The 26,709-nt window shown below is 42.7% G+C and overlaps 2 protein-coding genes and 1 non-coding gene across 3 annotated transcripts; all 3 read left to right on the top strand.

Annotated features, from left to right (window-relative positions):
- Positions 1–25: 25 nt before the first annotated feature.
- Positions 26–19,246, top strand: LOC109881571 (putative aminopeptidase W07G4.4). The gene is made up of 16 exons (XM_020473684.2): positions 26–118; positions 3,330–3,371; positions 3,598–3,688; positions 3,775–3,923; positions 4,045–4,153; positions 4,354–4,481; positions 10,418–10,517; positions 10,837–10,912; positions 17,222–17,307; positions 17,440–17,544; positions 17,646–17,721; positions 17,930–18,048; positions 18,149–18,232; positions 18,372–18,429; positions 18,543–18,724; positions 18,813–19,246. The coding sequence occupies exons 1-16, from the start codon at positions 99–101 to the stop codon at positions 18,975–18,977; spliced, it is 1,590 nt and encodes a 529-aa protein (XP_020329273.1). The 5' UTR covers positions 26–98; the 3' UTR covers positions 18,978–19,246.
- A 2,444-nt stretch (positions 19,247–21,690) lies between these two features.
- Positions 21,691–25,075, top strand: LOC109881561 (proliferating cell nuclear antigen). Its single transcript, XM_020473677.2, has 6 exons — positions 21,691–22,542; positions 23,396–23,493; positions 23,709–23,776; positions 23,911–24,105; positions 24,204–24,327; positions 24,440–25,075. The coding sequence occupies exons 1-6, from the start codon at positions 22,322–22,324 to the stop codon at positions 24,514–24,516; spliced, it is 783 nt and encodes a 260-aa protein (XP_020329266.1). The 5' UTR covers positions 21,691–22,321; the 3' UTR covers positions 24,517–25,075.
- Positions 23,245–23,315, top strand: LOC116372051 (small nucleolar RNA SNORD2). Its single transcript, XR_004209103.1, has one exon. It is a non-coding gene; the product is annotated as a small nucleolar RNA SNORD2 (small nucleolar RNA).
- Positions 25,076–26,709: the final 1,634 nt, after the last annotated feature.

The following is a 26,709-nucleotide window of genomic DNA, read 5'->3' as shown; positions in this document are numbered from 1 at the left end:
CGTTGAAAGGACGTTGATAAATCACGTGATTGACCGAGGAAGCTTCGTTGTGTCAGCTGACAGCTTAGCTTGCTGTCTTTTTCCCTCAAGACGTCGGAATGCCAGCAATGTGTACCCAGTAAGCCCATTTATTCATACATTTAACCGTTCCGTGCAAATTTTCCGTCGGAATATGTACTTTATGAAATGCATGTGTGGAGGATCTGTTGTTATTGCGTATTAATGAATGAAAGAGCAATGGCATTTATTGAGACGTGGTTTTCCTAAACATGATTGAGTGCACACAGTGCCTTCAGAAAGTATTCACACCCCTTGACTTTTTCCTAATTTTGTTGTGTTACAGCCTGAATTTTAAATTGATTAAATTTAGATTTTGTGTCACAGGCCCACGCACAAAATAGAATATTACGTGGAATGGTTTTAGATTTTTTGTTGTTATGGCAAGCCTAAATAAGTGCAGGAGTAAACATTTACTTAAGTTGAATGGACTAACTTTGTGTGCAATAATGGTGTTTAACATGATTTTTGAATGACTACCCCATCTCTATACCCCACACATACAATTATCTGTAAGGGTCCTCAGTCAAGCAGTGCTTTTCAAGCACAGATTCAACCACAAAGACCAGGGAGGTTTTCCAATGCCTTGTAAAGAAGGGCAACATTGGTAGATGTGTATAAATAAATAAAGCAGACATTGAATATTGACATTGACATTGAGCATGGTGAAATTATTCATTACACTTTTGATGGTGTGTCAATACACCCAGTCACTACAAAGATACAGGCGCCCTTCCTAACTCTGTTGCCAGAGAGGAAGGAAACCACTCAGGGATTTCACCATGAGACCAATGGTGACTTTAAAACAGTTCTAGTTTAATGGCTGTGATAGGAGAGAACTGAGGATGGATAAACATTGAAATTACTCCACAATACTAAGGTAAATGACAGCTTGAAAAGAAAGAAGCCTGTACAGAATACAAATATTCCAAAACAGGCATCCTTTTTGCAATGTGGCAAGGAAATTAACTGTATGTCCTGAATACAAAGTATTATGATTGGTGCAGCAACGCATCACTGAGTACCACTCTTCATATTTTCAAGCATGGTGATGGTTGCATCATGTTATTGGTATGCTTGTCATCAGCAAGGACTAGGGAGTTTTTTGGAGGATAAAAATAAACAGAATAGAGCTAAGCACAGGCAAAATCCTAGAGGAAAACTTATCTCAGACTGCTTACTGACAATGGGAGATAAATTCACCTTCCAGTAAGACAATAACCTAAAACATAATGTCAAATATACACTGGAGTTGTTTACCAAGATGACATTGAATGTCCCTGACTGGCCTAGTTAGTTTTGACTTAAATCGTCTTTAAAAGCTATGGCAAGATTTGAAAATGTCTGTCTAGCGATGATCAACAACCAATTTGACAGAGCTTGGAAGAATTATTGTATGATCCAGGTGTGCAAAGCTCTTAGACTCACAGCTGCTAAAGGTGATTCTAACATGTATTGACTCAGGTGTGAATACTTATGTAAATTAGAGTTTGTATTTAATTTTTAATAAATTGCTAATATTTTTTGAAAGCATGTTTTCACTTTGTCATTATGGGGTATTGTGTGAAGATTGGTGAGAGAAAAAAAATCTATTTAATCCATTTTGAATTCAGGCTCTAAAACATAATGTGGAATAGTAAAGGGGTATGAATGCTTTCTGAAGGCACGGTATTTAAATCCCCATGATCTGTCTGCATGGAGTGGACTGTCCATTGTCTTTCCAAGTACCAGCAAGCTAGCTTTCTATTAAAGCCCTATTGTCCTATCTAATCTTCCAATTTGTACTTTCTGTTGCTAGGTCATGTGCCTACTTCTTGTTACTTCCCTCAAAACAGTATCTCAAATTGAAATGTTCCCCATATGACGTCATTACATATTATTCTCGTTCCAAATGCATGAATCTACACACATGACAGGAAAGGAAGGTTGAGAGAAAGGGAACTATGTCCTTTTTAGAATACTGCATTTCATTCAAAGCATGGTTTGTGCAATGGAAAGATGAGTACTAAGTCAGGCTCATATAGTCTGCAACTCTCATTGTCCTTTGTATCTCTCTAGAACCCAAGGGGGTATACCCAGTTTACAGCCGGTCCCCCCTTTGGGTTCTCAGCTGATGGTAAGGATCACAGCTGGCTCCATGTGAACTACAATCCCCATGCTCTGTTTAATCCTGGCGCTCTGTCTAAACACAAATACGCTTAACTTGCGATACGGTTTTGGGAAACCTTCCGAACTTAACTTTCATATAAGCGAGAAAGAATCTTTTGAATACAAAAGATACACTTACTGTGCCCATTTTAGCAAAGTTGCACCCTGATGTTTTTAAACACGGCCTCTGCTATGACACATCCTCTCACCTTGCGCTCGCATTTCCATTGGACCATTCCATTCCACATTTCCAGTGTTTCTCTAAGTATAGCTAGGTGCAATTTTCCTTATCTGCGTACAGTAAGTGGATCTTTTGTATTTTAAAAAGTATTTCTTCCTTATGAGAGTTAAGTTCCAAACGTTTCCAAAACTGTAACGGGTGTCAGGCATATTTGCATTTAGACAGAGCATTTGGGAAGCGTTGGGGAATTTGCCTCAAGCGGCAAACAGCTTTGTGAATAGACGGTATACCGTTTAACCTGATCATCTATTGAATGGGCTAGGTCCTCTGTAGCTCAGTTGGTAGAGCATGGCACTTGCATTGCCAGGATAATGGGTTTAATTGCCAGGACCACTCATGCTTAAAGTGTATGCACGCATGGCTATAAGTCTCTTTGGATAAAAGCGTCTGCTAAATGGCATATATTAAATCCCAGGGTGCATCTCAATGGTCTAAAGGTATGTCCTTTCCTCATCTCCTTTCTTTCTGCATTTGTACTGATGTTAGACTGGACAGGTGAACGCAAAAGAGCTGCTTTAGACTAATGAGATGTCAAAGTGTGCACAAGTCCTGCAGATTATCTGGAGACCAAAGGTTTCTCCGAAGCCAGACTTTGACCCAATGTCGCTGATATCACTAACCCTGCAGCAGAGAATACCAGACAGGAATTTAAAGCAATTTTTTATCACCATTTTCTGAGTTGGTAACCAGTGGTGTCTGTTTGTGCTATAATTGTAGCCAACTCCTTGGTCACCCATTGTCATGCCAAACAATGGTTGGCTTAACAATGACAGTAATGGAGTTAGTTGGCAAGAGCACAAACAAATCTGGGACCAGGCTTACTGAGTTGGACCTTCAAGACCAATACTATTGAGCTGTATTGAACGTGCGTTTCTCTCTATAGTGTCCAGCCCATCGAGTGGACCACTGACTGTAAGAACCAGAAGTGAGTATTGAGGAACTGCTGATCAGGTCACATGTCATGTGGGGGTGGGGTAAAACCAGGAGAATTCTCTCTCCTGGGGACAGTCAAATGCTATTTTAAGCTTAGGTTTTGGGTTAGTGGTTAAGGTTGGGATTAGGGAAAATAGTTTGATTAGGAAAAATTAATTTGATTTCGCCACAAAGTTGAAAGAACAAAATGTGTGTGCTCTGTGTGTGTTTTCTCCTAGTTATGATGGCATAGTCTTGGTGACCCAGAGTTATGACACGCTGCCCAAGGAGCTGGAATGTCTGAAAGCACCTCTGCAGGACTACAGCTCTGTGAGTCACGTGCACACACCCACACCAACAACATAGATGAATATACTCCTCCTACTTTCTCTTCTCCTCTCTCATTTCTCCTCAAGGTGGACTGTGGTCTGGGAGATAAGGTGGTGGTGTTGATGGTTCCGGGGTTGCCTGGTAAACGCTTGGTTTTTGCGTCCACCGGGCCCGTTAACCGGGACTACGATGACGTCCGACGCTTCAGCGACGCAGCCGTTAATGGCATCAAGAGGTACAAGTCAACACCAAATACACACACACACACAATGTACCAAGAGGTTACTATATATCTGTATTCCTGTCCTGTGTGTATCTCTCCCATTCATTACCATGTACTGTGGGTATTTCTTCAGGGCCATGAAAGCAGGCATGCAGCGCCCCCTGCTGGTCTGTCCTCGTCACAGCAGCTATGACAAGAGCATCATGGTTGCTGCCCTAGGGGCCCTGCACGCCCTCTACATGGTGAGAAAACTGAAATAAGCAATCGATACCTGAACACTGATTTCTCCCGTTGTTTTATTGTGCAATGTTTCGAGCTGAAGGCACTCCTATGCCCCCCCCCCCAAAAAAAAAACTGAGCTCGATTGTCTTTTGCTCCAAATGTGGTGCTGACATTCATCCTTTATCCATCTCTCTCTTTCCCCTCTCTCACTCTCTTCTAGCCTCTGGAGGTGAGGGAGGTGTCTGTGAAGCCCAGCCAGTATAAAGTGTGTGTTCTAGGATTGTGGGTGGACCAGGAGGCCGAGGGGAAGGAGTTGGTGGATCTGGTCTCTGCTCTGGAGAGTGGACGGTGAGTTGCGCACACCCATATTTTCATCTGTAACAAAGGAGAGATCTCTCTTATGGGGAGACATTTTTATATGTTAAATGTGATCATGCGGAACAGATTTTCCTCAAGGGCCCATTAGGTCTGTTGGGATAGATTTTGGAATAAAACATTTCCGCCATATGCTACGATGTCGCACTTCCTCATCTGCGGTGAAAGGTGACTGCACTAGAGCGGTGTCAGACCATGAGACATCGGTTGTTTTACTTTAGGATGGCCACAGGCTTCACAAGATTAATCTGAAGGTCGCCCGGTATAGTTTTTTATTTTTATGTATGGAAGCATATATGGAGACTGTTTAGTGCCAAAAATAAAGGGTTACATACATGGGGGGACTATTTGTTGTTCCATGTAGTGAATGTGTTATTACATGGGCTAATAGCAGTAGGGCCAAAATATATATATATATATTTTTTCCATACTTTTGGTCTTCACGATGGCCTATCAACTTAAGGGTAATGAAGGAAAAAGGAAACCGCACACTGCTCTTGATAGTATCCCTGATATTTAATAAGCTTACGTATCGGCCTCACAGCCTTTGTCAGGGCTTTTGTGAATTATTTTTGAAATTAGCACCCTTATGTAGACCTAGCCCCACCCACATCCGTTCTACACATCGAAAGGGGTTGGAGGCAAAGGAAAAACAAAGTGCTACCAAATATACCAATATGCATTTCATAAATATTACAGAACTGTATAAATATCAAATGAAATTTTATTTGTCACATACACATGGTTAGCAGATGTTAATGTCAGTGTAGCGAAATGCTTGTGCTTCTAGTTCCGACAATGCAGTAATAACCAACAAGTAATCTAACCTAACAATTCCACAACTACTACCTTATACACACAAGTGTAAAGGGATAAAGAATATGTACATAAATATATATTAATGAGTGATGGTACAGAACGGCATAGGCAAGATGCAGTAGATGGTATCGAGTACAGTATATACATATGAGATGAGTAATGTAGGGTATGTAAACATAAAAGTGGAATAGTTTAAAGTGGCTAGTGATACATGCATTACATAAAGATGGCAAGATGCAGTAGATTATATAAAGTACAGTATATACATATACATACAGTGGGACAAAAAAGTATTTAGTCAGCCACCAATTGTGCAAGTTCTCCCACTTAAAAAGATGAGGCCTGTAATTCATCATAGGTACACTTCAACTATGACAGACAAAATGAGAAAAAAAATCGGGAAAATCACATTGTAGGATTGTTAATGAATTTATTTGCAAATGATGGTAGAAAATAAGTATTTGGTCAATAACAAAAGTCTATCTCAATACTTTGTTATATACCCTTTGTTGGCAATGACAGAGGTCAAACGTTTTCTGTAAGTCTTCCCAAGGTTTTCACACACTGTTGCTGGTATTTATTGCCCATTCCTCCATGCAGATCTCCTCTAGAGCAGTGGTGTTTTTGGGCTGTTACTGGGCAACACAGACTTTCAACTCCCTCCAAATATTTTCTATGCGGTTGAGATCTGGAGACTGGCTAGGCCACTATACCTTGAAATGCTTTTTACGAAGCCAATCCTTCGTTGCCCGGGCGGTGTGTTTGGGATCATTGTCATGCTGAAAGACCCAGCCATGTTTCATCTTCAATGCCCTTGCTGATGGAAGCAGGTTTTCACTCAAAATCTCACGATACATGGCTGTCAGGTAGGGTAGGGTGGAGGTGATATGGTCCTTGACTAGTCTCTCAAACCACTCCATGATGACGGAAGTGAGTGCTACGGGGGGGGTAGTCGTTTAGCTCAGTTACCTATTAAACACGTCTGTAAAACCACAATGAGGACATAGCAAGTTTTCATTAATCATTGGGTACATCGTACAAAAAACAGAGTAATCTTAAATAGGCACATAATTCATGTTCAAATTCACAACATAACATACGTCTTTCAGGAAATGATGTCTGGAGGGTGAAAATCCCATAAATTCTCTTTTACTCAGAGTATTATGAATATCACCTCCCCTGTCTGATATCTTAACTTTCTCTATGCCACAAAATCTAAAGGTAGAAATGTCATGCTTTAGATCATTAAAATGTACTGCAACTGGATAATCCCTGTCGTTTCTCCTGATTGAACTTTTATGTTCACTAATTCTCTGTTTGAGAGTGCGGGAGGTTTTACCGACATAGCAGAGCCCACATGGACATTTAATAATGTAAATAACATGGGTGATGGAACACGTAATGATGTCATTTATTTGGAACCGTTTTCCTGTGTGTGGGTGGCAGAAATATTCACACTTCATTATATTTTTGCACTGTGCGCATCCTCTGCATTTATAGCTACCATTTGGTTCGAGAGCGTAAAAGGGCCCTGCTGATTTTCTTTTGTGGCTGGCAGTTGGCATGAACCAATTTATCGCGTAAATTGCGACATCCTATACGTGGTGGATTTTTAAAAATCAGCCGGCAAAGCTGGGTCCAATGATGAAATATGCCAGTGTTTAGCTGGTCTTTTCTGTCAAATCAAATCAAATGTATTTATATAGCCCTTCGTACATCAGCTGATATCTCAAAGTGCTGTACAGAAACCCAGCCTAAAACCCCAAACAGCAAGCAATGCAGGTGTAGAAGCACGGTTCATCTCGTGTAGAAGCACATCTCGTGTAGAAGCACAGTTCATCTCGTGTTTTTCCCCATGCCAAATTAAGAGCTTCATCCACACATTGTGGCGAATACCCTCTTAGAAACCTAGTGTGCATCTCCGCTGCTTTTTCTAGATAATCCTCTGTGGAGTGGCATATAAGGTGCAGTCTGAAAGATTGGCTTCTTGGAAGTCCTCTTTTTATTGGCTCAGGATGGAAGCTGTCCCCCTGTAATAGAGTTTCTGTCTGTTTCTTTTCTATACAGAGTTGTAAACAGGGTTCCATTTGAGTTTTCAATCCACATATCGAGAAAATGAACACGTTGAGTGTCACATTCAATAGTGAATTTGAGATTGGGGTCAATGTCATTGAGTAGTGCCATTAAAATCTGACAGCTCTTTTTCAGTTCCTTCCCATATGCAAAAAAAATGTTGTCAATATAACGATGCCACTTCAGGACTTTATTTAAAAATTGATTTTCGTTTTCATTATTAATCAACAAAACGTTCTTCAAAAAGACCCACATGAAGGTTAGCATAGCTCAGAGCGAATGTGGAGCCCATCAATGTTCCATTCGTTTGGAGGTAGTATTCATCATCAAACCTAAAATAGTTGTACGTCAAAACATATTCAGCCAGCTCTAGAATGAAGTTTGTTGGTGGATATTCATTAGTATCTCTGTCTCCCAAATAGTGTGCTAGTGCTGCCAGCACTAGCACACATGATTTGGAAAGGCACGCACCTGTCTATATAAGGTCCCACAATTGACAGTGCATGTCAGAGTGAAAACCAAGCCATGAGGTCAAAGAAATTGTCTGTAGAGCTCTGAGACAGGATTTTGGCGAGGCACAGATCTGGGGAAGGATACCTAGACTCTTCCTAGAGCTGGCCACCTGGCCTAACTGAGCAATTGGGAGAGAAGGGCCTTGGTCAGGGAGGTGACCAAGAACCCGATAGTCACTCTGATAGAGCTACAGAGTTCCTCTGTGGAGATGGGAGAAACTTCCAGAAGGACAACCATCTCTACAGCACTCCACCAACCAGGCCTTTATGGTAGAGTGACCAGACGGAAGCCACTCCTCACTAAAAGGCACATGAGAGCCTGCTTGGAGTTTGCTAAAAGGCAGCTAAAGGACTCTGACCATGAAAAAGACCATGCCTGAAAATCGTCCTCTGAAAGGTAGGCTATATCCTATAGGCCTATGCAAAACCTAACACGTGTCGCTGTCATCATCCTTTCTGCTTCCAGTTCAGTAGCCATACCTACGAGATCAGGTACGCGTGTGGTTCAATTAAATAGAGTAGGCTATAGCCTATGCATGGACGAAGAAGCACAGGATAGTTGTCTTTCCAAGGAAATGTACTTCTAAATAGGCCTATAATTAGGTTACATTGCCTAGAAATAGGCTTAAATATTGAACACCAATATTTCTCCTTCTGAAAATCTTCCCACTCCTAAAAGGTAGGCTATAAAAATAGCTCAAGAGAAAGTGCAAGTCTCTCCAACTCTACTTTCTTCAAACTACATCAAGCATATTGGCTGAAATAGGCCTGTAATACAATGTAAAGGGCCTTGTGAGAATCTCTGATAATTTATGTTATTGTTGCGCATTTGATGTTGCCTATAGGGCGCAAAATTGCTGGGACCGTGAGCTGTTTCACATACGCCTAAAATTCAGGCTGCATCACATCCGGGCGGTGATTGGGATTCCCATAGGGCGGCGCACAATTGGCCAAGCATAGTTCGGGTTTTGCCGGGGTAGGCCGTCATTGTAAATAAGAATTTGTTCTTAACTGACTTGCCAGTTAAATAAAGGTTACATAAAATAAATAAAAACATTGCGGGACTGCGGTTGGGTTTGGAAACATGGGAGTCAGACAGAAAGCCAGTGAGTGTGGGCGGGAGCGGATGAAGAAAATGGTCTCCTGCAGACCTCTACTGTGCACCATGTTTACATATCTGGCATTACTCATCTCATGTGTTTTCTATACTATTCTTCCTCATTCACGTAATAATGCGTACATATCTTGCATTAATTATCTCATGTATAATCTGTTTTTCTATACTATTATACTGTATCTTAGTCCTGGCCGCTCTGAGATCGCTCGTCCATGTGTATATAGTCTTAATTCATTCCTACTTAGATGTGTGTATTGGGTATATGTTGTGTAATTTGTTAGATATTACTGCACTGTCGGAGCTACTAGCATTTCGCTACACCCGCAATAAGATCTGCTAATCACACGTATGTGACCAATAACATTTTATTTGACAATGAAGCCTGTAACATTAGAGCTGTTTATTACTGTGTCAGTGTTAAAAGCAGGGAATTGACTAGGGTAACTGACCAATCAATAAAAACAAAACACCCGTCTCAACGTCAACAGTGAAGAGGCGACTCCAGGATGCTGGCCTTCTAGACAGAGTTGCAAAGAAAAAGCCATATCTCAGACTGGCCAATAAACATAAAAGATGAAGATAAGGCACAAGAACAGACACTGGACAGAGGAACTCTGCCTAGAAGGTCAGCATCCCGGAGTCGCCTCTTCACTGTTGACGTTGAGACTGGTGTTTTGCGGGTACTATTTAATGAAGCTGCCATTTGAGGACTTTTGAGGTGTCTATTTCTCAAACGAGACACTCTAATGTACTTCTCCTTTTGCTCAGTTGTGCACCGGGGCCTCCCGCTCCTCGTTCTATTCTGGTTAGAGCCAGTTTGCGCTGTTCTGTGAAGGGAGTAGTACACAGCGTTGTACGAGATCTTCAGTTTCTTGGCAATTTCTCACATTGAATATTCTTCATTTCTCAGAACAAGAATAGACTGATGAGTTTCAGAAGAAAATACTTTGTTTCTGGCCATTTTGAGCCTGTAATCGAACCCACAAATGCTGATGCTCCAGATACTCAACTAGTCTAAAGAAGGCCAATCCTTTAATCAGCACAACAGTTTTCAGCTGTGCTAATATAATTGCAAAACGGTTTTCTAATGATCAATTAGCCTTTTAAAATGATAAACTTGGATTAACTAACACAATGTGCCATTGGAACACAGGAGTGATGGATGCTGATAATGGGCTTCTGTACGCCTATGTAGATATACCATAACAAATCTGCCATTTCCAGCTCCAATAGTCATTTACAACATTAACAATGTCTATACTGTATTTCTGATCAATTTGATGTTATTTTAATGGACAAAAATATGATTTTTCTTTCAAAAACAAGGACATTTATAAGTGACCCCAAACTTTTGAATGGTAGTGTATATATGATCTTTCTCTCTCCAGGCTTGCTTGCCGTGACATAGGAGGGTCTGATCCTGAGAGGATGGCTGCTCCTCGTGTAGCTGAGTACGTCCAGGCCCTCTTTAAGGAGAGCCCAGTGCAGGTGAGAGAGAGAAAGGCTTTAATCATACATCCAAAAAAAGAAAAGGGGATGGTATCTCCCAAAAAGACAACAGAAGTATTTTATTCATAGGGCTTTTTATTGGTTAAACTGTTGCTGTCATTGTCAAAGCTCTTAGTTGTGGTCTTTTTGGGAGATGCCATCACCTTTTCTTTAATGGAATATGACTTTACGTAGATGAGCACCCCATGCCATAGAAGCCTTTAGTAGCGCCAGCATATGTCATTTCTACTTCTCTCAAGTATTGGATCTCACTAATGTGTTCGTCATAATGTGATAATGCTGAGCCGGCCTGTCTCAGGTGGATGTGGTGAGTGATCTGAAGGTGCTGGAGAAGGAGTATCCCTGCCTCGCTGCTGTGAACCGCTGTGCCAATGGTAAGTGTGTGTGTACAGTGCATTCGGAAAGTATTTAGACCCCTTGACTTTTTCCACATTTTGTTTCATTACAGCCTTATTTTAAAATCGATTAGATTGTTTATTCCCCTCAAGCTACACACAATACTCCATAATGACAAAGTAAAAACAGGTTTTTAGAAAGAAAAAACACTGAAATATCTCATTTACATAAGTATTTAGACCCTTTACTCAGTACTTTATTGAAGCATCTTTGGCAGTGATTACAGCCTCAAGTCTTCTTGGATATGACGCTACAAGCTTGGCACACCTGTATTTGGGGAGTTTCTCCCATTCGTCTCTGCGGATCCTTTCAAGCTCTGTCAGGTTGGATGGCGAGTGTCATTGCACAGCTATTTTCAGGTCTCTCCAGAGATGTTCAATCGGGTTCAAGTCCAGGCTCTGGCTGGGCTACTAAAATACATTCAAAGACTTGTCATGAAGCCAACCCTGCGTTGTCTTGGCTTTGTGCTTTTTTATTTTTTTATTTATTTTACCTTTATTTAACCAGGTAGGCAAGTTGAGAACAAGTTCTCATTTACAATTGCGACCTGGCCAAGATAAAGCAAAGCAGTTCGACAGATAAAACGACACAGAGTTACACATGGAGTAAAAACAAACATACAGTCAATAATGCAGTATAAACAAGTCTATATACAATGTGAGCAAATGAGGTGAGAAGGGAGGTAAAGGCAAAAAAGGCCAAGATGGCAAAGTAAATACAATATAGCAAGTAAAATACTGGAATGGTAGTTTTGCAATGGAAGAATGTGCAAAGTAGAAATAAAAAAATAATGGGGTGCAAAGGAGCAAAATAAATAAATAAATTAAAATTAAATACAGTTGGGAAAGAGGTAGTTGTTTGGGCTAAATTATAGGTGGGCTATGTACAGGTGCAGTAATCTGTGAGCTGCTCTGACAGTTGGTGCTTAAAGCTAGTGAGGGAGATAAGTGTTTCCAGTTTCAGAGATTTTTGTAGTTCGTTCCAGTCATTGGCAGCAGAGAACTGGAAGGAGAGGCGGCCAAAGAAATAATTGGTTTTGGGGGTGACTAGAGAGATATACCTGCTGGAGCGTGTGCTACAGGTGGGAGATGCTATGGTGACCAGCGAGCTGAGATAAGGGGGGACTTTACCTAGCAGGGTCTTGTAGATGACATGGAGCCAGTGGGTTTGGCGACGAGTATGAAGCGAGGGCCAGCCAACGAGAGCGTACAGGTCGCAATGGTGGGTAGTATATGGGGCTTTGGTGATAAAACGGATTGCACTGTGATAGACTGCATCCAATTTGTTGAGTAGGGTATTGGAGGCTATTTTGTAAATGACATCGCCAAAGTCGAGGATTGGTAGGATGGTCAGTTTTACAAGGGTATGTTTGGCAGCATGAGTGAAGGATGCTTTGTTGCGAAATAGGAAGCCAATTCTAGATTTAACTTTGGATTGGAGATGTTTGATATGGGTCTGGAAGGAGAGTTTACAGTCTAACCAGACACCTAAGTATTTGTAGTTGTCCACGTATTCTAAGTCAGAGCCGTCCAGAGTAGTGATGTTGGACAGGCGGGTAGGTGCAGGCAGCGATCGGTTGAAGAGCATGCATTTAGTTTTACTTGCATTCAAGAGCAATTGGAGGCCACGGAAGGAGAGTTGTATGGCATTGAAGCTTGCCTGGAGGGTTGTTAACACAGTGTCCAGAGAAGGGCCGGAAGTATACAGAATGGTGTCGTCTGCGTAGAGGTGGATCAGGGACTCACCAGCAGCAAGAGCGACCTCATTGATGTATACAGAGAAGAGAGTCGGTCCAAGAATTGAACCCTGTGGCACCCCCATAGAGACTGCCAGAGGTCCGGACAGCAGACCCTCCGATTTGACACACTGAACTCTATCAGAGAAGTAGTTGGTGAACCAGGCGAGGCAATCATTTGAGAAACCAAGGCTGTCGAGTCTGCCGATGAGGATATGGTGATTGACAGAGTCGAAAGCCTTGGCCAGATCAATGAATACGGCTGCACAGTAATGTTTCTTATCGATGGCGGTTAAGATATCGTTTAGGACCTTGAGCGTGGCTGAGGTGCACCCATGACCAGCTCTGAAACCAGATTGCATAGCAGAGAAGGTATGGTGAGATTCGAAATGGTCGGTAATCTGTTTGTTGACTTGGCTTTCGAAGACCTTAGAAAGGCACGGTAGGATAGATATAGGTCTGTAGCAGTTTGGGTCAAGAGTGTCCCCCCCTTTGAAGAGGGGGATGACCGCAGCTGCTTTCCAATCTTTGGGAATCTCAGACGACACGAAAGAGAGGTTGAACAGGCTAGTAATAGGGGTGGCAACAATTTCGGCAGATAATTTTAGAAAGAAAGGGTCCAGATTGTCTAGCCCGGCTGATTTGTAGGGGTCCAGATTTTGCAGCTCTTTCAGAACATCAGCTGAATGGATTTGGGAGAAGGAGAAATGGGGAAGGCTTGGGCGAGTTGCTGTTGGGGGTGCAGTGCTGTTGTCCGGGGTAGGAGTAGCCAGGTGGAAAGCATGGCCAGCCGTAGAAAAATGCTTATTGAAATTCTCAATTATGGTGGATTTATCAGTGGTGACAGTGTTTCCTATCTTCAGTGCAGTGGGCAGCTGGGAGGAGGTGTTCTTATTCTCCATGGACTTTACAGTGTCCCAGAACTTTTTTGAGTTAGTGTTGCAGGAAGCAAATTTCTGCTTGAAAAAGCTAGCCTTGGCTTTTCTAACTGCCTGTGTATAATGATTTCTAGCTTCCCTGAACAGCTGCATGTCACGGGGGCTGTTCGATGCTAATGCAGAACGCCATAGGATGTTTTTGTGTTGGTTAAGGGCAGTCAGGTCTGGGGAGAACCAAGGGCTATATCTGTTCCTGGTTCTAAATTTCTTGAATGGGGCATGTTTATTCAGGATGGTTAGGAAGGCATTTAAAAAAAATATCCAGGCATCCTCTACTGACGGGATGAGATCAATATCCTTCCAGGATACCCCGGCCAGGTCGATTAGAAAGGCCTGCTCGCAGAAGTGTTTCAGGGAGCGTTTTACAGTGATGAGTGGCGGTCGTTTGACCGCTGACCCATTACGGATGCAGGCAATGAGGCAGTGATCGCTGAGATCTTGGTTGAAGACAGCAGAGGTGTATTTAGAGGGGAAGTTGGTTAGGATGATATCTATGAGGGTGCCCGTGTTTAAGGTTTTGGGGAGGTACCTGGTAGGTTCATTGATAATTTGTGTGAGATTGAGGGCATCAAGTTTAGATTGTAGGATGGCTGGGGTGTTAAGCATGTTCCAGTTTAGGTCGCCTAGCAGCACGAACTCTGAAGATAGATGGGGGGCAATCAGTTCACATATGGTGTCCAGAGCACAGCTGGGGGCAGAGGGTGGTCTATAGCAGGCGGCAACGGTGAGAGACTTGTTTTTAGAGAGGTGGATTTTTAAAAGTAGAAGTTCAAATTGTTTGGGTACAGACCTGGATAGTAGGACAGAACTCTGCAGGCTATCTTTGCAGTAGATTGCAACACCGCCCCCTTTGGCAGTTCTATCTTGTCTGAAAATGTTGTAGTTTGGAATTAAAATGTCTGAGTTTTTGGTGGTCTTCCTAAGCCAGGATTCAGACACAGCTAGAACATCCGGGTTGGCAGAGTGTGCTAAAGCAGTGAATAGAACAAACTTAGGGAGGAGGCTTCTAATGTTAACATGCATGAAACCAAGGCTTTTACGGTTACAGAAGTCGTCAAAAGAGAGCGCCTGGGGAATAGGAGTGGAGCTAGGCACTGCAGGGCCTGGATTCACCTCTACATCGCCAGAGGAACATAGGAGGAGTAGAATAAGGGTACGGCTAAAAGCTATGAGAATTGGTCGTCTAGAACGTCTGGAACATAGAGTAAAAGGAGGTTTCTGGGGGCGATAAAATAGCATCAAGGTATAATGTACAGACAAATGTATGGTAGGATGTGAATACAGTGGAGGTAAACCTAGGTATTGAGTGATGAAGAGAGAGATATTGTCTCTAGAAACATCGTTGAAACCAGGAGATGTCATTGCATGTGTGGGTGGTGGAACTAATAGGTTGGATAAGGTATAGTGAGCAGGACTAGAGGCTCTACAGTGAAATAAGCCAATAAACACTAACCAGAACAGAAATGGACAAGACATATTGACATTAAGGAGAGGCATGCTTAGTCGAGTGATCAAAAGGGTCCGGTGAGTGGAGAGGTTGGTTGGTGATTTAGACAGCTAGCCAGGGCATCGGTAGCAAGCTAGCATAGGATGGAGGTCTGTTGTTAGCTACCTCTTGCGTTCCGTCAGTAGATTAGTGGGGTTCCGTGTGGTAGAGGGGATTAATCCAAATCACACAACAACAACAAAAATAAAAACAATAGATATAGTTATAGAGGCCCAAGAAGAAAACATAAATAATAATAAAAAATAAAAAATATATATATAAAAAAAAATTGTCCGATTGTCTATTCAGATAGCAGCCGGTAAGACAGCTAACGGTTAGCAGGCCGCAGATGGGCGTTCAGGTAACGTCGCGACGGAGGAGCCAGCCGAATAACTCCTTCGGGTAGATAACGTCGGCAGTCCAGTTGTGAAGGCCCGGTGGGGCTCCGCGAAAGCAGTAAAACGGGTCCGGATAGGTGACTGCAGCCCAGGTGTGATTGATGGAACTCAGGAGTGATTGACGGAGCTTGCTAGCTCCGGAATAATTGATGTATGCTCCGGAATCGACGAAGGCCGATAGTCACACGGATAGCAGCTAGCTAGCTGTGAGATCCGGGTATGAATGTCCAGAGAGCAGTCGAAATCCAGGGACATGGAGAGAAAAATTGGTCCGGTATGTTCCGTTCCGAGCCGCGCTGCGCCGTACAGAACTGGCGATAGATTTTCGAGCTAAAGGATAGCTGATGACCACAAACCGTGGTTAGCTGAATACTAACGATTTGCCAGTAAAGGAGCTAACTAGCTTCTGAACTAGCTTCTGGATTAGCTTCTGGCTAGTTTCAGGCTAGCTTCTTGGAGTTTCTGGCTAGCTTCTTGGAGGATTACAGATCTAAGGTAAATAATACTTTTTTATAAATATACATTGGTGAGGCAGGTTGCAGGAGAGTGTTTTGAAGATGAGTTGATGGAAAATAAAAATAAAATGTATGTGAAAAAGTTGTAAATATATATATATACAGGACACGACAAGACGAGGACAAAAGACGTCTGAACTGCTATGCCACCTTGGTTTAGTGTCATTGTCAAAGCTCTTAGTTGTGGTGCTTATGGTCGTTGCCCTGTTGGAAAGTGAACCTTTGCCCCAGTCTGAGGTCCTGAGTGCTCTGGAGTAGGTTTTCATCAAGGATCTCTTTGTACTTTGCTCTGTTCATCTTTCCCTCAATCCTGATTAGTCTCCCAGTCCCTGCTGCTGAAAAACATCCCCACAGCATGACGCTGCCACCACCATGCTTCACCGCAGGAATGGTGCCAGGTTTCCTCCAGACGTGACACTTAGCATTCAGGCCCAATAGTTCAATCTTGGTTTCATCAGACCAGAGAATCTTGTTTCTCAAATTCCAAGCGGGCTGCCATGTGCTTTTTACTGAAGAGTTCTGTCTGGCCACTCTACCACGAAGGCCTGATTGGTGGAATGCTGCAGAGATGGTTGTCCTTCTGGAAGGTTCTCCCATCTCCACAGAGGAACTCTGTCAGAGCTCCATCGGGTTCTTGGTCACCTCCTTGACCAAGGCCCTTCTCCCCGGATTGCTCAGTTTGGCCGTACTCCAGCTCTAGAAAGTGTCTTAGTGTTTCCAAACTTCTTCCATTAAAAATGATGGCGGCCACTGTGTTCTTGGGGACCTTCCATGCTGCAGAAATGTTTTTGTACCCTTCCCCAGATTTGTGCCTCAACACAGTCCTGTCTCTGAGCTCTACGGACAATTCCTTTGACCTCATGGCTTGGTTTTTGCTCAGACATGCACTGTCAACTGTGGGACCTTTCTGTAGACAGGTGTGTGCCTTTCCAAATCATGTTCAATTAATTGAATTGACCACAGGTGGACCAAGTTGAAGAAACATCTCAAGGAGGATCAATGGCAACAGGATGCACCTGAGCTCAATTTCATGTCTCATAGCGAAGGGTCTGAATACATATATAAATAAGGTATTTCTGTTTTTTAATAATCCTTTTTAGAATAAGGCTGTAACGTAACAAAATGTGAAAAAAGTCTAGGGGCCTAAATACTTTTCGAATGCAGTGTGTGTGTGTGTGTGTGTCTTTTTCATCCATGTGGGTTTGTCTTCTGTAGCTGTGCCTCGTCACCAGGCCAGAGTAATCAAGCTGCAGTACTGTGGAGAAGGACCCATTCAACACACACTGATGCTGGTCGGTAAGGTGAGCAGGAGGGGGAGAGAGGAAGGAGGGGGAGGGGGGGGAGAAGAGGGGAAATGATGTATTGATAATGGCGTGGTGTGTTCCTATCCTGTCATGACCATGTTTTCCTGTGTGTGTGTGTGTGTGACTCAGGGCATCACCTATGACACCGGTGGAGCTGACATCAAGGCTGGTGGCATCATGGCTGGCATGCACAGAGATAAGTGTGGTGCTGCTGCTGTGGCTGGGTTCTTCCAGGTAAATAACTAATACTTTGTTACCCCTCAGTGATCACTAGTGGACTCATAGTCCTTGACATAGTCTGTTACTCCTGCTAACATGTAGCTGTGTCCTGTCAGGTCCTGGCCAAACTCAAGCCCAAGCATCTGAAGGTGGTGGGTGGCATGGCGATGGTGAGGAACAGCGTGGGCTCAGGTCAGTGTGATGTCGTGGGGTGGGGGTTTCACCCATAGAAATAGAATCTAGAATATAAAAATCTAACAGATTATATTTCAATGGTTTCACCTACTGAGTAGTTGGCGTCTTCCCGCTCTCTTGTAAATATGTGTGTGTGATATGTTGTCTCTCTGACAGAATGAGGGTTTAAGGACTGTGTTGTGTTTCTCTCTCTCTGTTCTGTCAGACTGCTACGTAGCTGATGAGTTGGTGGTGTCCCGTGCGGGTCGCAGGGTTCGCGTAGGGAACACCGATGCTGAGGGACGCATGGTAATGGTCGACCTGCTTTGTGAGATGAAGGAGAAGGTAAAGGATACACAACTCTATTCCACGTCCTCCCCCACTCTCCCTGTTCCTCCTGTCAAACCTATTCTCTGTCACCTTAATCTTATGTCTTCCTCTACAGGCGGTGCGTGAGGTATCTCCTCAGCTGTTTACCATTGCCACTCTGACAGGACATGCCATCAGAGCCATGGGACCCAACTACTCTGTGAGTACTGGACCTTACACACACACACACAGTATCTGTACTGTACCATACACAAACTCTTTATATAATAGCACACTGGCCATGGTGAGAATGATTGCTAATAATGTAAAGTTATTGATTTAAACTCTTTCGGTTATAGATCATCATGGACAATGGAGCTGCCCATCGCTCTGGCAATGCCCGTCAGTGGCAGAAAGGTGAGACGCTCGACACACACATTATTCAAACAAATCAGCAAACGGAACATGGGTTTTCTGGTATGAACACGGTGTATGTAACCTGTTAGTCCTTTCTCTTTCACTCTCTGTAGCAGGGGAGGTTCTGGGTGATCTGTTTGAGGTGTCCAGTATCAGGCGTGAGGACTATGACTTCCATAAGGGGAAGTCAGAGTATGAGGAGATTCTGCAAAGCAACAACCTACCATCCTCTGCTACCCCCCGTGGACATCAGACCCCCGCTGCCTTCCTCATCATGGCCTCTGGGCTGGACAAGGTACACACACACACTCCACAGCCCTGTTCATAACCCTGAATCTATCCTAATCGCTTTTTTTGGTGTTTGTCTTGTTTCCCTCCATCAGCACGGCGTGGACTCTGGCACTCCTCTGCCTTACTCTCACATCGACATCGCTGGCTCTAGCGGCCCCTTCCCTGGTGTTCCCACCGGCGCTCCAATCCTCGCCATGGCTACCAACTACATCCTACCCAGTGCCTATCAACCCAACGACGCCCTGCCCAGAGCCTAGCAATTTGATGATAGAAACGTGATAGTGTCGAATGGACCCTATTTTCCGTCTCATGAGAAATGTCACAGAGAGCAGTCCTGATAGTGCCAGTTCAATTGATGTTTCACAAAGTATTCATGAACACAGAGATCCATCAATGCGATCAAGATCTGTTGTTCTATAGATTATATTTCTAAGCTACTGCACTATCATTCAACCTCAAATGTCTTTTTTTTACCCCTATTTCTAACATGGGTCACTGTATTGAATACACTCAATTACCAAACATGCTTTGTTGTTCATGCAGCCATTTTGTGAGTTGCAGGTCACGTGGTTATGTGCCAGACAATATCAAGTACAATATCAAGCATAATACATTATGTTTTTGTTTATTTCAATCTATGTTAGCTGTTGCTAGTTCCAGGTATTGCGGAATGGTTACATAGGTAGGCCTATTAGGTCAGCAATCATATGGTTGTAAATCTATTTGTATTCATTAAGGATCCCCATTAGCTGCTGGGCAGCAGCTACTCTTCCTGGGGTCCAACAACAACATTAAGTCAGTTTTATACAATTAAAATATTACACTTCACAACACATTGTGTGCCCTCAGGTCACCACTCTACTACCACACAGGAGTTCAACTTTCACTGGGAACATGTCCCCCCCCCCCTCACATTCGGAAATTTCATTTTTTTCCCTCCCCAGTTTTATCATTGGATAAAGCAGCTGGGTAGGCTGTTTGGAGTGTTTATCTGACAAAAAAATATAATTGTGTGCCCCCCACTTCTAAAACCAAAGTTGCGCTCATGCTACCATATATCAAAAAAGAAAATTAAGTCCCCTAAATAAGGAAGTCATAGTCTGCAGTGTTGGTTTCTCTTTTCTCTCATGATTTGTCTTAACTCACCACGTACACCGCACCGCTGACTCAGAGGGGTTGGGTTAAATGCGGAAGACACATTTCAGTTGAATACATTTTTGGACAATTGACTAGGTAGCCATCCTCCTTTCCCTTTCACCTCACACAAGTCAACAAAGTATTTTTTTTAACATCCATTTGAAAGATCTTTCCAGCACTCCCGGCCTCGATAATCATGATCCCATATATCGAGTGGAAATGTCAAACTGCTTCAGGCTGGACCCTGTGATAATTTGATACTGTTGAAATTCTCTAGCAATAGCTCAAGTCAAGACAGATCGAAAGGGAGGCACAGGTGGAGAAGATGGCTGCATATGATTGAAAGAACCTGAATTTATCAGAATATTTTCTTCTGATCTTTTTCAGCTTTAGGCCTTTGTATTTTAGTTTAGTTGAACGTAAGTAATAGGCCAACAGCTGCACTGGCCTATAGGCTACATCTGAGTTCTGTGCTCTCATTTCTCGAGCTGCCAATAGAGTACCAAATTATGAGTCATAATACCCATAAACCCTAGCGGTCAAAACAGGGAAATTGTTCCAATTGTTTTCCACCATTCATTTTTCCCATAGGGGATTTTAGAAACCCTAAAAATAAGGACAGTGTTTCATGTAGGCTAACACTGGCATGACGTTTTGATAACTGTGTAAATCTCTCTGACAAGGTGACTTAACAATATAGTTACCTGTATTTACCCCCAACAAATGAGATGCTAATGTGGCTATCATAAAGAACTACAAATGCCATGATGGTATGGAGGAGACTCAAATTGAGGCAAAAGTAAGAATCTCTGGATTAACTATGTTAGCTAAATGTAGAAATGAATAAATTGGCTACATTTCTTTAAATGTACCTGTTAGCAAAGGTGCCCGCTAGAGATGACGTGCAGTGATTTGTTGTCTTGTGTAATGTCTACTTTGATGCTAATTAGTGTGTTTTGAATCAGAGTAAATAGAGCCAAATATATTGATAAGTCACCTTGTTCGAGAGATTTACACGGTTATCAAAAAGTGAAGGCAGGGTAAACTTACACAAAACACAGCTCTTATTTGAAGGTTTTCTAAAATCTCCAATGGGAAAAATGAAGGGTGGAAAAACGATTGGAACCATTTCCCTGTTTGACTGCTAGGTTTTATGGGTATTATGACACCACTGTGGGGCTCTATGGATCACATTCTATCAATGTGTCCCTATGGTAGTTTTATGATTTTACTTCAGATTGTTATGATTAACCACGTGACAACGTTATTATTGAAGTTCCATGAAAATGTGCATAAATAAATATAACTGGCACGCAGATCAGTAGAAATCATCAGCTTCCACAAACTCATGAGCTGCCTATAGACCCTTTTTCGAATACATTACACACAGATGCGCGTGACTCTTGGTGGCAGTAAGAAAGTCATCGCCATCTGTGCCCATTCAACATAGCCTAGATTTACACTATTACTTCTAAACAAAAAAACTTTGGGTTCTCATGCGCTTACAATTATGGTTTGATTCTTGCTTGAACAGTCGCTACGATTATATTTGGTTGTGATCTTTGTAAAATAAATATTTTGCATGCAGCAGTTGTTAAAACGCCAATGCTCATTGACATTTTTGCTGGTGTTCTAAAAAAACTCCCCCCATGCTCTGTTATCAACTTGCGCGCATCGCCCTCGTGCGGCAATGTCTGCAAACAAAGAAATGGTCTATGGTCTTTACTATGCACCAAATATATTTTCATAACTAAACCAACAGACCACAGCTTGTCGTTTCCAATGGGAACAAACGAGTCATAGTGGGCAGGTATTATGGGCAGAGCCCAGTACACGATAGCGATATCATATTGGCGCAACGGCTACAATGTGAAGTGTGCATGTGCAATAATTTAATTCGCCTTTGCACTCCTAAACAGCGCGATTTTCGTAAACTTTTGCAAAGGGTAAAGTCTACAAAACTTAGTCCACTGTTCATAAAATATTTTAGTTTTGGGAACAGAAAACTGTATTGAGATCAAATGTTTAATCGATGTGAACATGTGCAGTATGTCGGACTTGCTTATTTTTGTCACTTCCTTGCATTTGGAGAGGCGGTGGCAAATAGGTTGTAACGCATACCATTTTGGCTCAATGCATGCGTATGACCGGTATGGACAAGTGGCTAAAATTAGATCAAGATGGAGAACAGCGTACCTCAGTTTCTTCCGTGGGAGGAGCCGGATTAGCACGTTTCTACGGAAATGACGCTTTCGCATTAAAGCAAGTTTAGCGCGCGCGAGTGAGCTGCACAAACCATTTCCCCTCCAGGAAGAGACAACTCGTGTCGCACTTTGTGAAGCGAGAATAGGATCTATTTTGTAACCAAGCTAGCAACATTTAGACCTAAAAACACTGAAGTTGACGGGAAAACGTCTCAGTAAATATTTTCTTAGTTCTACTTGAACCAAACACAGATTCCACCATGTTTGAGGCTCGCTTGGTACAGGGATCCATCCTGAAGAAAGTTTTGGAGGCTCTGAAGGACCTGATCACAGAGGCCTGTTGGGACGTGAGCTCGTCGGGTATTTCTCTCCAGAGTATGGATTCGTCCCACGTCTCCCTTGTTCAGCTTACCCTCCGCAGCGACGGGTTCGACTCTTACCGCTGCGACCGCAACCTCGCCATGGGAGTCAATCTTAGCAGGTGAGCAGAACTGGTTGAATATGGCAGTATGATTGTGAAGTTTAGCTTGCTAGCCTACCAGATAACGATAACTTAGCGTTAGTTTAGCAGGAATGTAGTTGTGTTTTATGATTTGTCTAATTTGCTGGATTTACTGCCAGTTAGCAAGGTAACTAACGCTAGTCAGGCTTCTTGAGTTGGCGTCTTGAAGGTGTACTCTCCTGTCATACCATTTTTTTTTTTTTTACTATAACAAGAGGACATGTTAGATGTTAAGTTTTAGTTACGGGCATGTTTACCGTTCTACTGCAATACGTATGGTGCAAAGCCGCCTTTTGAAAATGATGTGACGTAATTTGAGCGCCAAATCCACTGCTTTCTATGCGTGATGGTTGGCGCGAATTTCTCGAACCCGCGAAGGTCAGCTGACGTCAGTCACTATTGTTCTGAAATTGTCTAAATGGGTCAAATGATCACGCTTACCAACCACATACAATCACATTATCATAATGTGTCTAACTGTTAGTAGATCTTGACTTCGACAATGGTGTTTCATGTAGTGGCATGATGATTTACACTTGAATCACATGGCCACATAGCCAATGAAAGAGCAGAGTTAAATTATTCAAATACGCCAATTATTCAAATATCCTTACACAACATGTCGAATCTACACGTCATCTTTACAGGGTGTCAGCAATTTAAGATTATATGGTGTTTTTTGAGTGAAATGATGGCTTTTCATCTTTCGGGACAGACCTGATAATGGTGACAACTTTCTATACTGATCACTCAAAAAAGGTATACTGTTTTAAAACTTGTTCCTTTAACAGTTTGCCAGATACTGACTGGTCTACAACCCTCTTCCTCCTAGTATGTCAAAGATCCTCAAGTGTGCTGGGAATGAGGACATCATCACTCTCAGAGCAGAAGACAACGCAGACACACTCGCCCTAGTCTTTGAGACTCTCAGTGAGTACCTTTATCTATCTGTATCAATAGCTCTACTCTTACTGTAGGGATTTCATTTCGAGCTTGATTTTATATAATCCCCTAATAGAGGTTCATACCATTAGTAAGACTTGAAGAGTCAGGCACCATGCAAACGCATTGTTATCATTTATGTATGCTTGGTAATGTATTTAGATGTTTAATTAGATGAGTGTTAATTGGTCTCGCTCTTTCAGACCAGGAAAAGGTGTCTGACTATGAGATGAAGCTGATGGATCTTGATGTGGAACAGTTGGGAATCCCAGTAAGTGTTCTTCTCCCAACATTCAATAATTAAGTAATAAGTCGTAGTGGCGGTAGCATTTGTCACCAGATCACACCACCTCAGTAGCCACATTCTCACAAATCTTTCTCACATCATTCTCTTCCCCACCCCAGGAGCAGGAGTACAGCTGTGTGGTGAAGATGCCATCAGGGGAGTTTGCCCGTATCTGCCGTGACCTTTCTCAGATTGGTGACGCCGTTATGATCTCTTGTGCAAAGGATGGAGTTAAGTTTTCTGCCACGGGAGAGCTGGGCACCGGCAACGTCAAGTTGTCCCAGACCAGCAATGTTGACAAGGAGGAGGAAGCTGTAAGTATGGGGGGGGTGGTCTGTGTCCCAAATGAGGACTCATTGCCTGTATAATGCACTGTATTATTTGAGACCAATCCCTCCTTCCTTACACTCAGGTGACTATTGAGATGAACGAACCAGTCCAGCTGATCTTCGCGCTGAACTACCTTAACTTCTTCACCAAGGCCACACCCCTTTCCAAGACCGTCATCCTCAGCATGTCTGCAGACATCCCCCTCGGTAGGTACCCTGCCCCCTAACGAGACCCATAAACACACATCTTAGTATGTACTGTGGGGTTTTGTTTCCTGATGTCTGACTGATCTAATTTGACTCATCTGTTCTTTGACAGTGGTGGAGTACAAGATAGCCGACATGGGCCACGTTAAGTACTACCTGGCACCCAAGATCGATGAGGAGGCTTCCTAAACCTCCCTGGTCAAAAGTCCAATGGAAAAACAGGGGGTTGGTTCCTACTTCCTGTGGCTGGGGAGGAGGTACTTCCTGTTGTGAGAGAGGGGAAGGGATGGCATCGCTGTTGGGGTTTTGGTTTTTATCTGTATTCTACATTTCTGCGTGGTGATAGTTTGGCTAGCTCTTCCAGCATCCATGAGTGGGGTTATGGTAATATGGGTCTAAATACAGGTTGATGTATCTGGATACGTTCACTGATATCAGCTGTTTGGTTAATGCAGTCTGACTTGAGATTGATAATGGTGAAAGGGTTCTATTAATGGATCCCCCTGTCTTTTTCTATGACCAGTGTTCTTATTCAAGCTCATTTGTTGACCTGTGACCTATCTAGCCCCCTGAGGAAGATCAACAGACTTGTCCACTCATCCCTCTTTCTCACTCTCCCTGTCATCTGTTTGGAAAACAAATTCTCATTCCGATTTGTAGATATGTCTGTAAATATTTTCTGTGGTCATGTTAACCACCCAGTTTTGTATTCATGAACTCAATGTCACAATAAATAATTTGATTGTGATTTATGTAGTATGCACAGTTTATTTGCAACCACAGGGTGGTGCCCATGACCATACAACTATCTGAACTGACTGCTGTTTAATTTGGGGGCTGGATTCCTGGACATAGATTCAAATTCATTTTGGACTAAGAAGCACTTGCAACGGGGAATCCTTTGAATGTCATTTTTATCACAGGATTGGCTTGATTTGTGTCCCTGAGAACTGGATTTAAAAAATAAATTAAATGGTGTTACCATTTTTTTAAATGGACGCTTTATCCTGAACAATTTAAGTGTATTTAAACTAATGTTGCATGTTTTGATGCTAATACCAATGAACTTTCGTAGGTGTACATTCTCACAACACCGGGTCAGGTGGTTCTTCAAATTAAGGTTTGATTGGGATAAAGTAATCTGATCACATTTGTGGTTACTACCTGGAGCCTTAACATAATTCCTTTCTCAATGTACACATGCAGCATCAATGCATTACTTTGTGTTGCCATACATGTGATAAAGCTATTTGCCTTTTGACTGCAGTAAAAAGTACACTGGCCCAGGATCTGTTTGCCTTTGTAACGGATGTGAAACGGCTAGCTAGTTAGCGGTGGTGCGCGCTAAATAGCGTTTCAATCGGTGACGTCACTTGCTCTGAGACCTTGAAGTAGTGGTTCCCCTTGCTCTGCAAGGGCCGCGGCTTTTGTGGAACGATGCTTCGTAGGTGACTGTGTGCAGAGGGTCCCTGGTTCGCGCCCGGGTATGGGCGAGGGGACTGTCTAAAGTTATACTGTTACACCTTTGACAACTATTGCTGACATTATCAAACCAAACAATTGTTGCCATGATGGCACAAACAGACTGGTGCTAAGGCTATAAGTAAATGGGCTATGTACTGTATGTCATCTGGCAATTATCTCTATAGGGCTGGCCAACACAGCTCAGTAATTCTGGGTTTTCTAAACTAAAGCCTTAATCCCATTGGTACGTCTGGCTCCAGTTACACCCCTCCCCTTCCTCCACTGTACTCTCAACCTTGGCATATCACTGGGTTCAAACAGCCCAAAAGCAACAAGAGGATTACAATCTCACTGTAGATAGCATTTCTATATTCCATTCCCAGCTCTCACAAAACTCATCTGCTGACCTGCACTGAGTTAGTATGAAAAGTAACCAGGGGAAATTGTTTTTAAATCTTTAAATCGCTAAATAAAACCTTTATTTCCATGTTTCACAGTTTGCAGTGTTCTGTGACAAGTTTACGCATCACTGAGATTCAGTGAAAGTGGCCAACTTCCACTGGAGGTCAAATAAAGACTGCCTTTCAAAGGTTGCTCACTCCAGGCAATGATTCCATCCTTCCCCCTCATCCGGGAGGAAGCCTAGGTAGGGACTTTATCCCCTGAAGACTTTAATTTCATAAAGTAATTCATCTTTATCTTGATGTGAGTGGTTAATTAAATATTGAGGGAGCTATCACAGCTTAACTGAACATGTCTTTATCAGTCTAGTCCTCTGGTGACAGGTCCGTCTCTTCTCTGGTTAGCCCCTTGCATTTCTCTCTCCTCCAGCCTTTCTATCCTCCCTTGCTTTTCACTTCCTCCAGCCATGTTTATTTAAATGGTTATTTCTGATTATTTATGCCCATGCATTCTAAT

Source organism: Oncorhynchus kisutch, linkage group LG3, assembly GCF_002021735.2.
Source record: "Oncorhynchus kisutch isolate 150728-3 linkage group LG3, Okis_V2, whole genome shotgun sequence".
Classification (NCBI taxonomy): Eukaryota; Metazoa; Chordata; class Actinopteri; order Salmoniformes; family Salmonidae; genus Oncorhynchus; species Oncorhynchus kisutch.
This window is presented reverse-complemented; position numbering and strand designations above follow the sequence as displayed.

What these genes read in the sequence shown, in the direction of transcription:
- LOC109881571 (XM_020473684.2), top strand. Translation starts at nt 99, where the DNA reads ATGCCAGCAATGTGTACCCA. An exon ending in CACTGATGCTGGTCGGTAAG is followed by an intron (nt 17,308 to 17,439) that starts GTGAGCAGGAGG and finishes TGTGTGACTCAG; the next exon opens with GGCATCACCTATGACACCGG. An exon ending in TGCCCGTCAGTGGCAGAAAG is followed by an intron (nt 18,430 to 18,542) that starts GTGAGACGCTCG and finishes CACTCTCTGTAG; the next exon opens with CAGGGGAGGTTCTGGGTGAT.
- LOC109881561 (XM_020473677.2), top strand. Translation starts at nt 22,322, where the DNA reads ATGTTTGAGGCTCGCTTGGTACAGGGATCCATCCTGAAGAAAGTTTTG. An exon ending in TGGAACAGTTGGGAATCCCA is followed by an intron (nt 23,777 to 23,910) that starts GTAAGTGTTCTT and finishes TCCCCACCCCAG; the next exon opens with GAGCAGGAGTACAGCTGTGT. An exon ending in GTCTGCAGACATCCCCCTCG is followed by an intron (nt 24,328 to 24,439) that starts GTAGGTACCCTG and finishes GTTCTTTGACAG; the next exon opens with TGGTGGAGTACAAGATAGCC.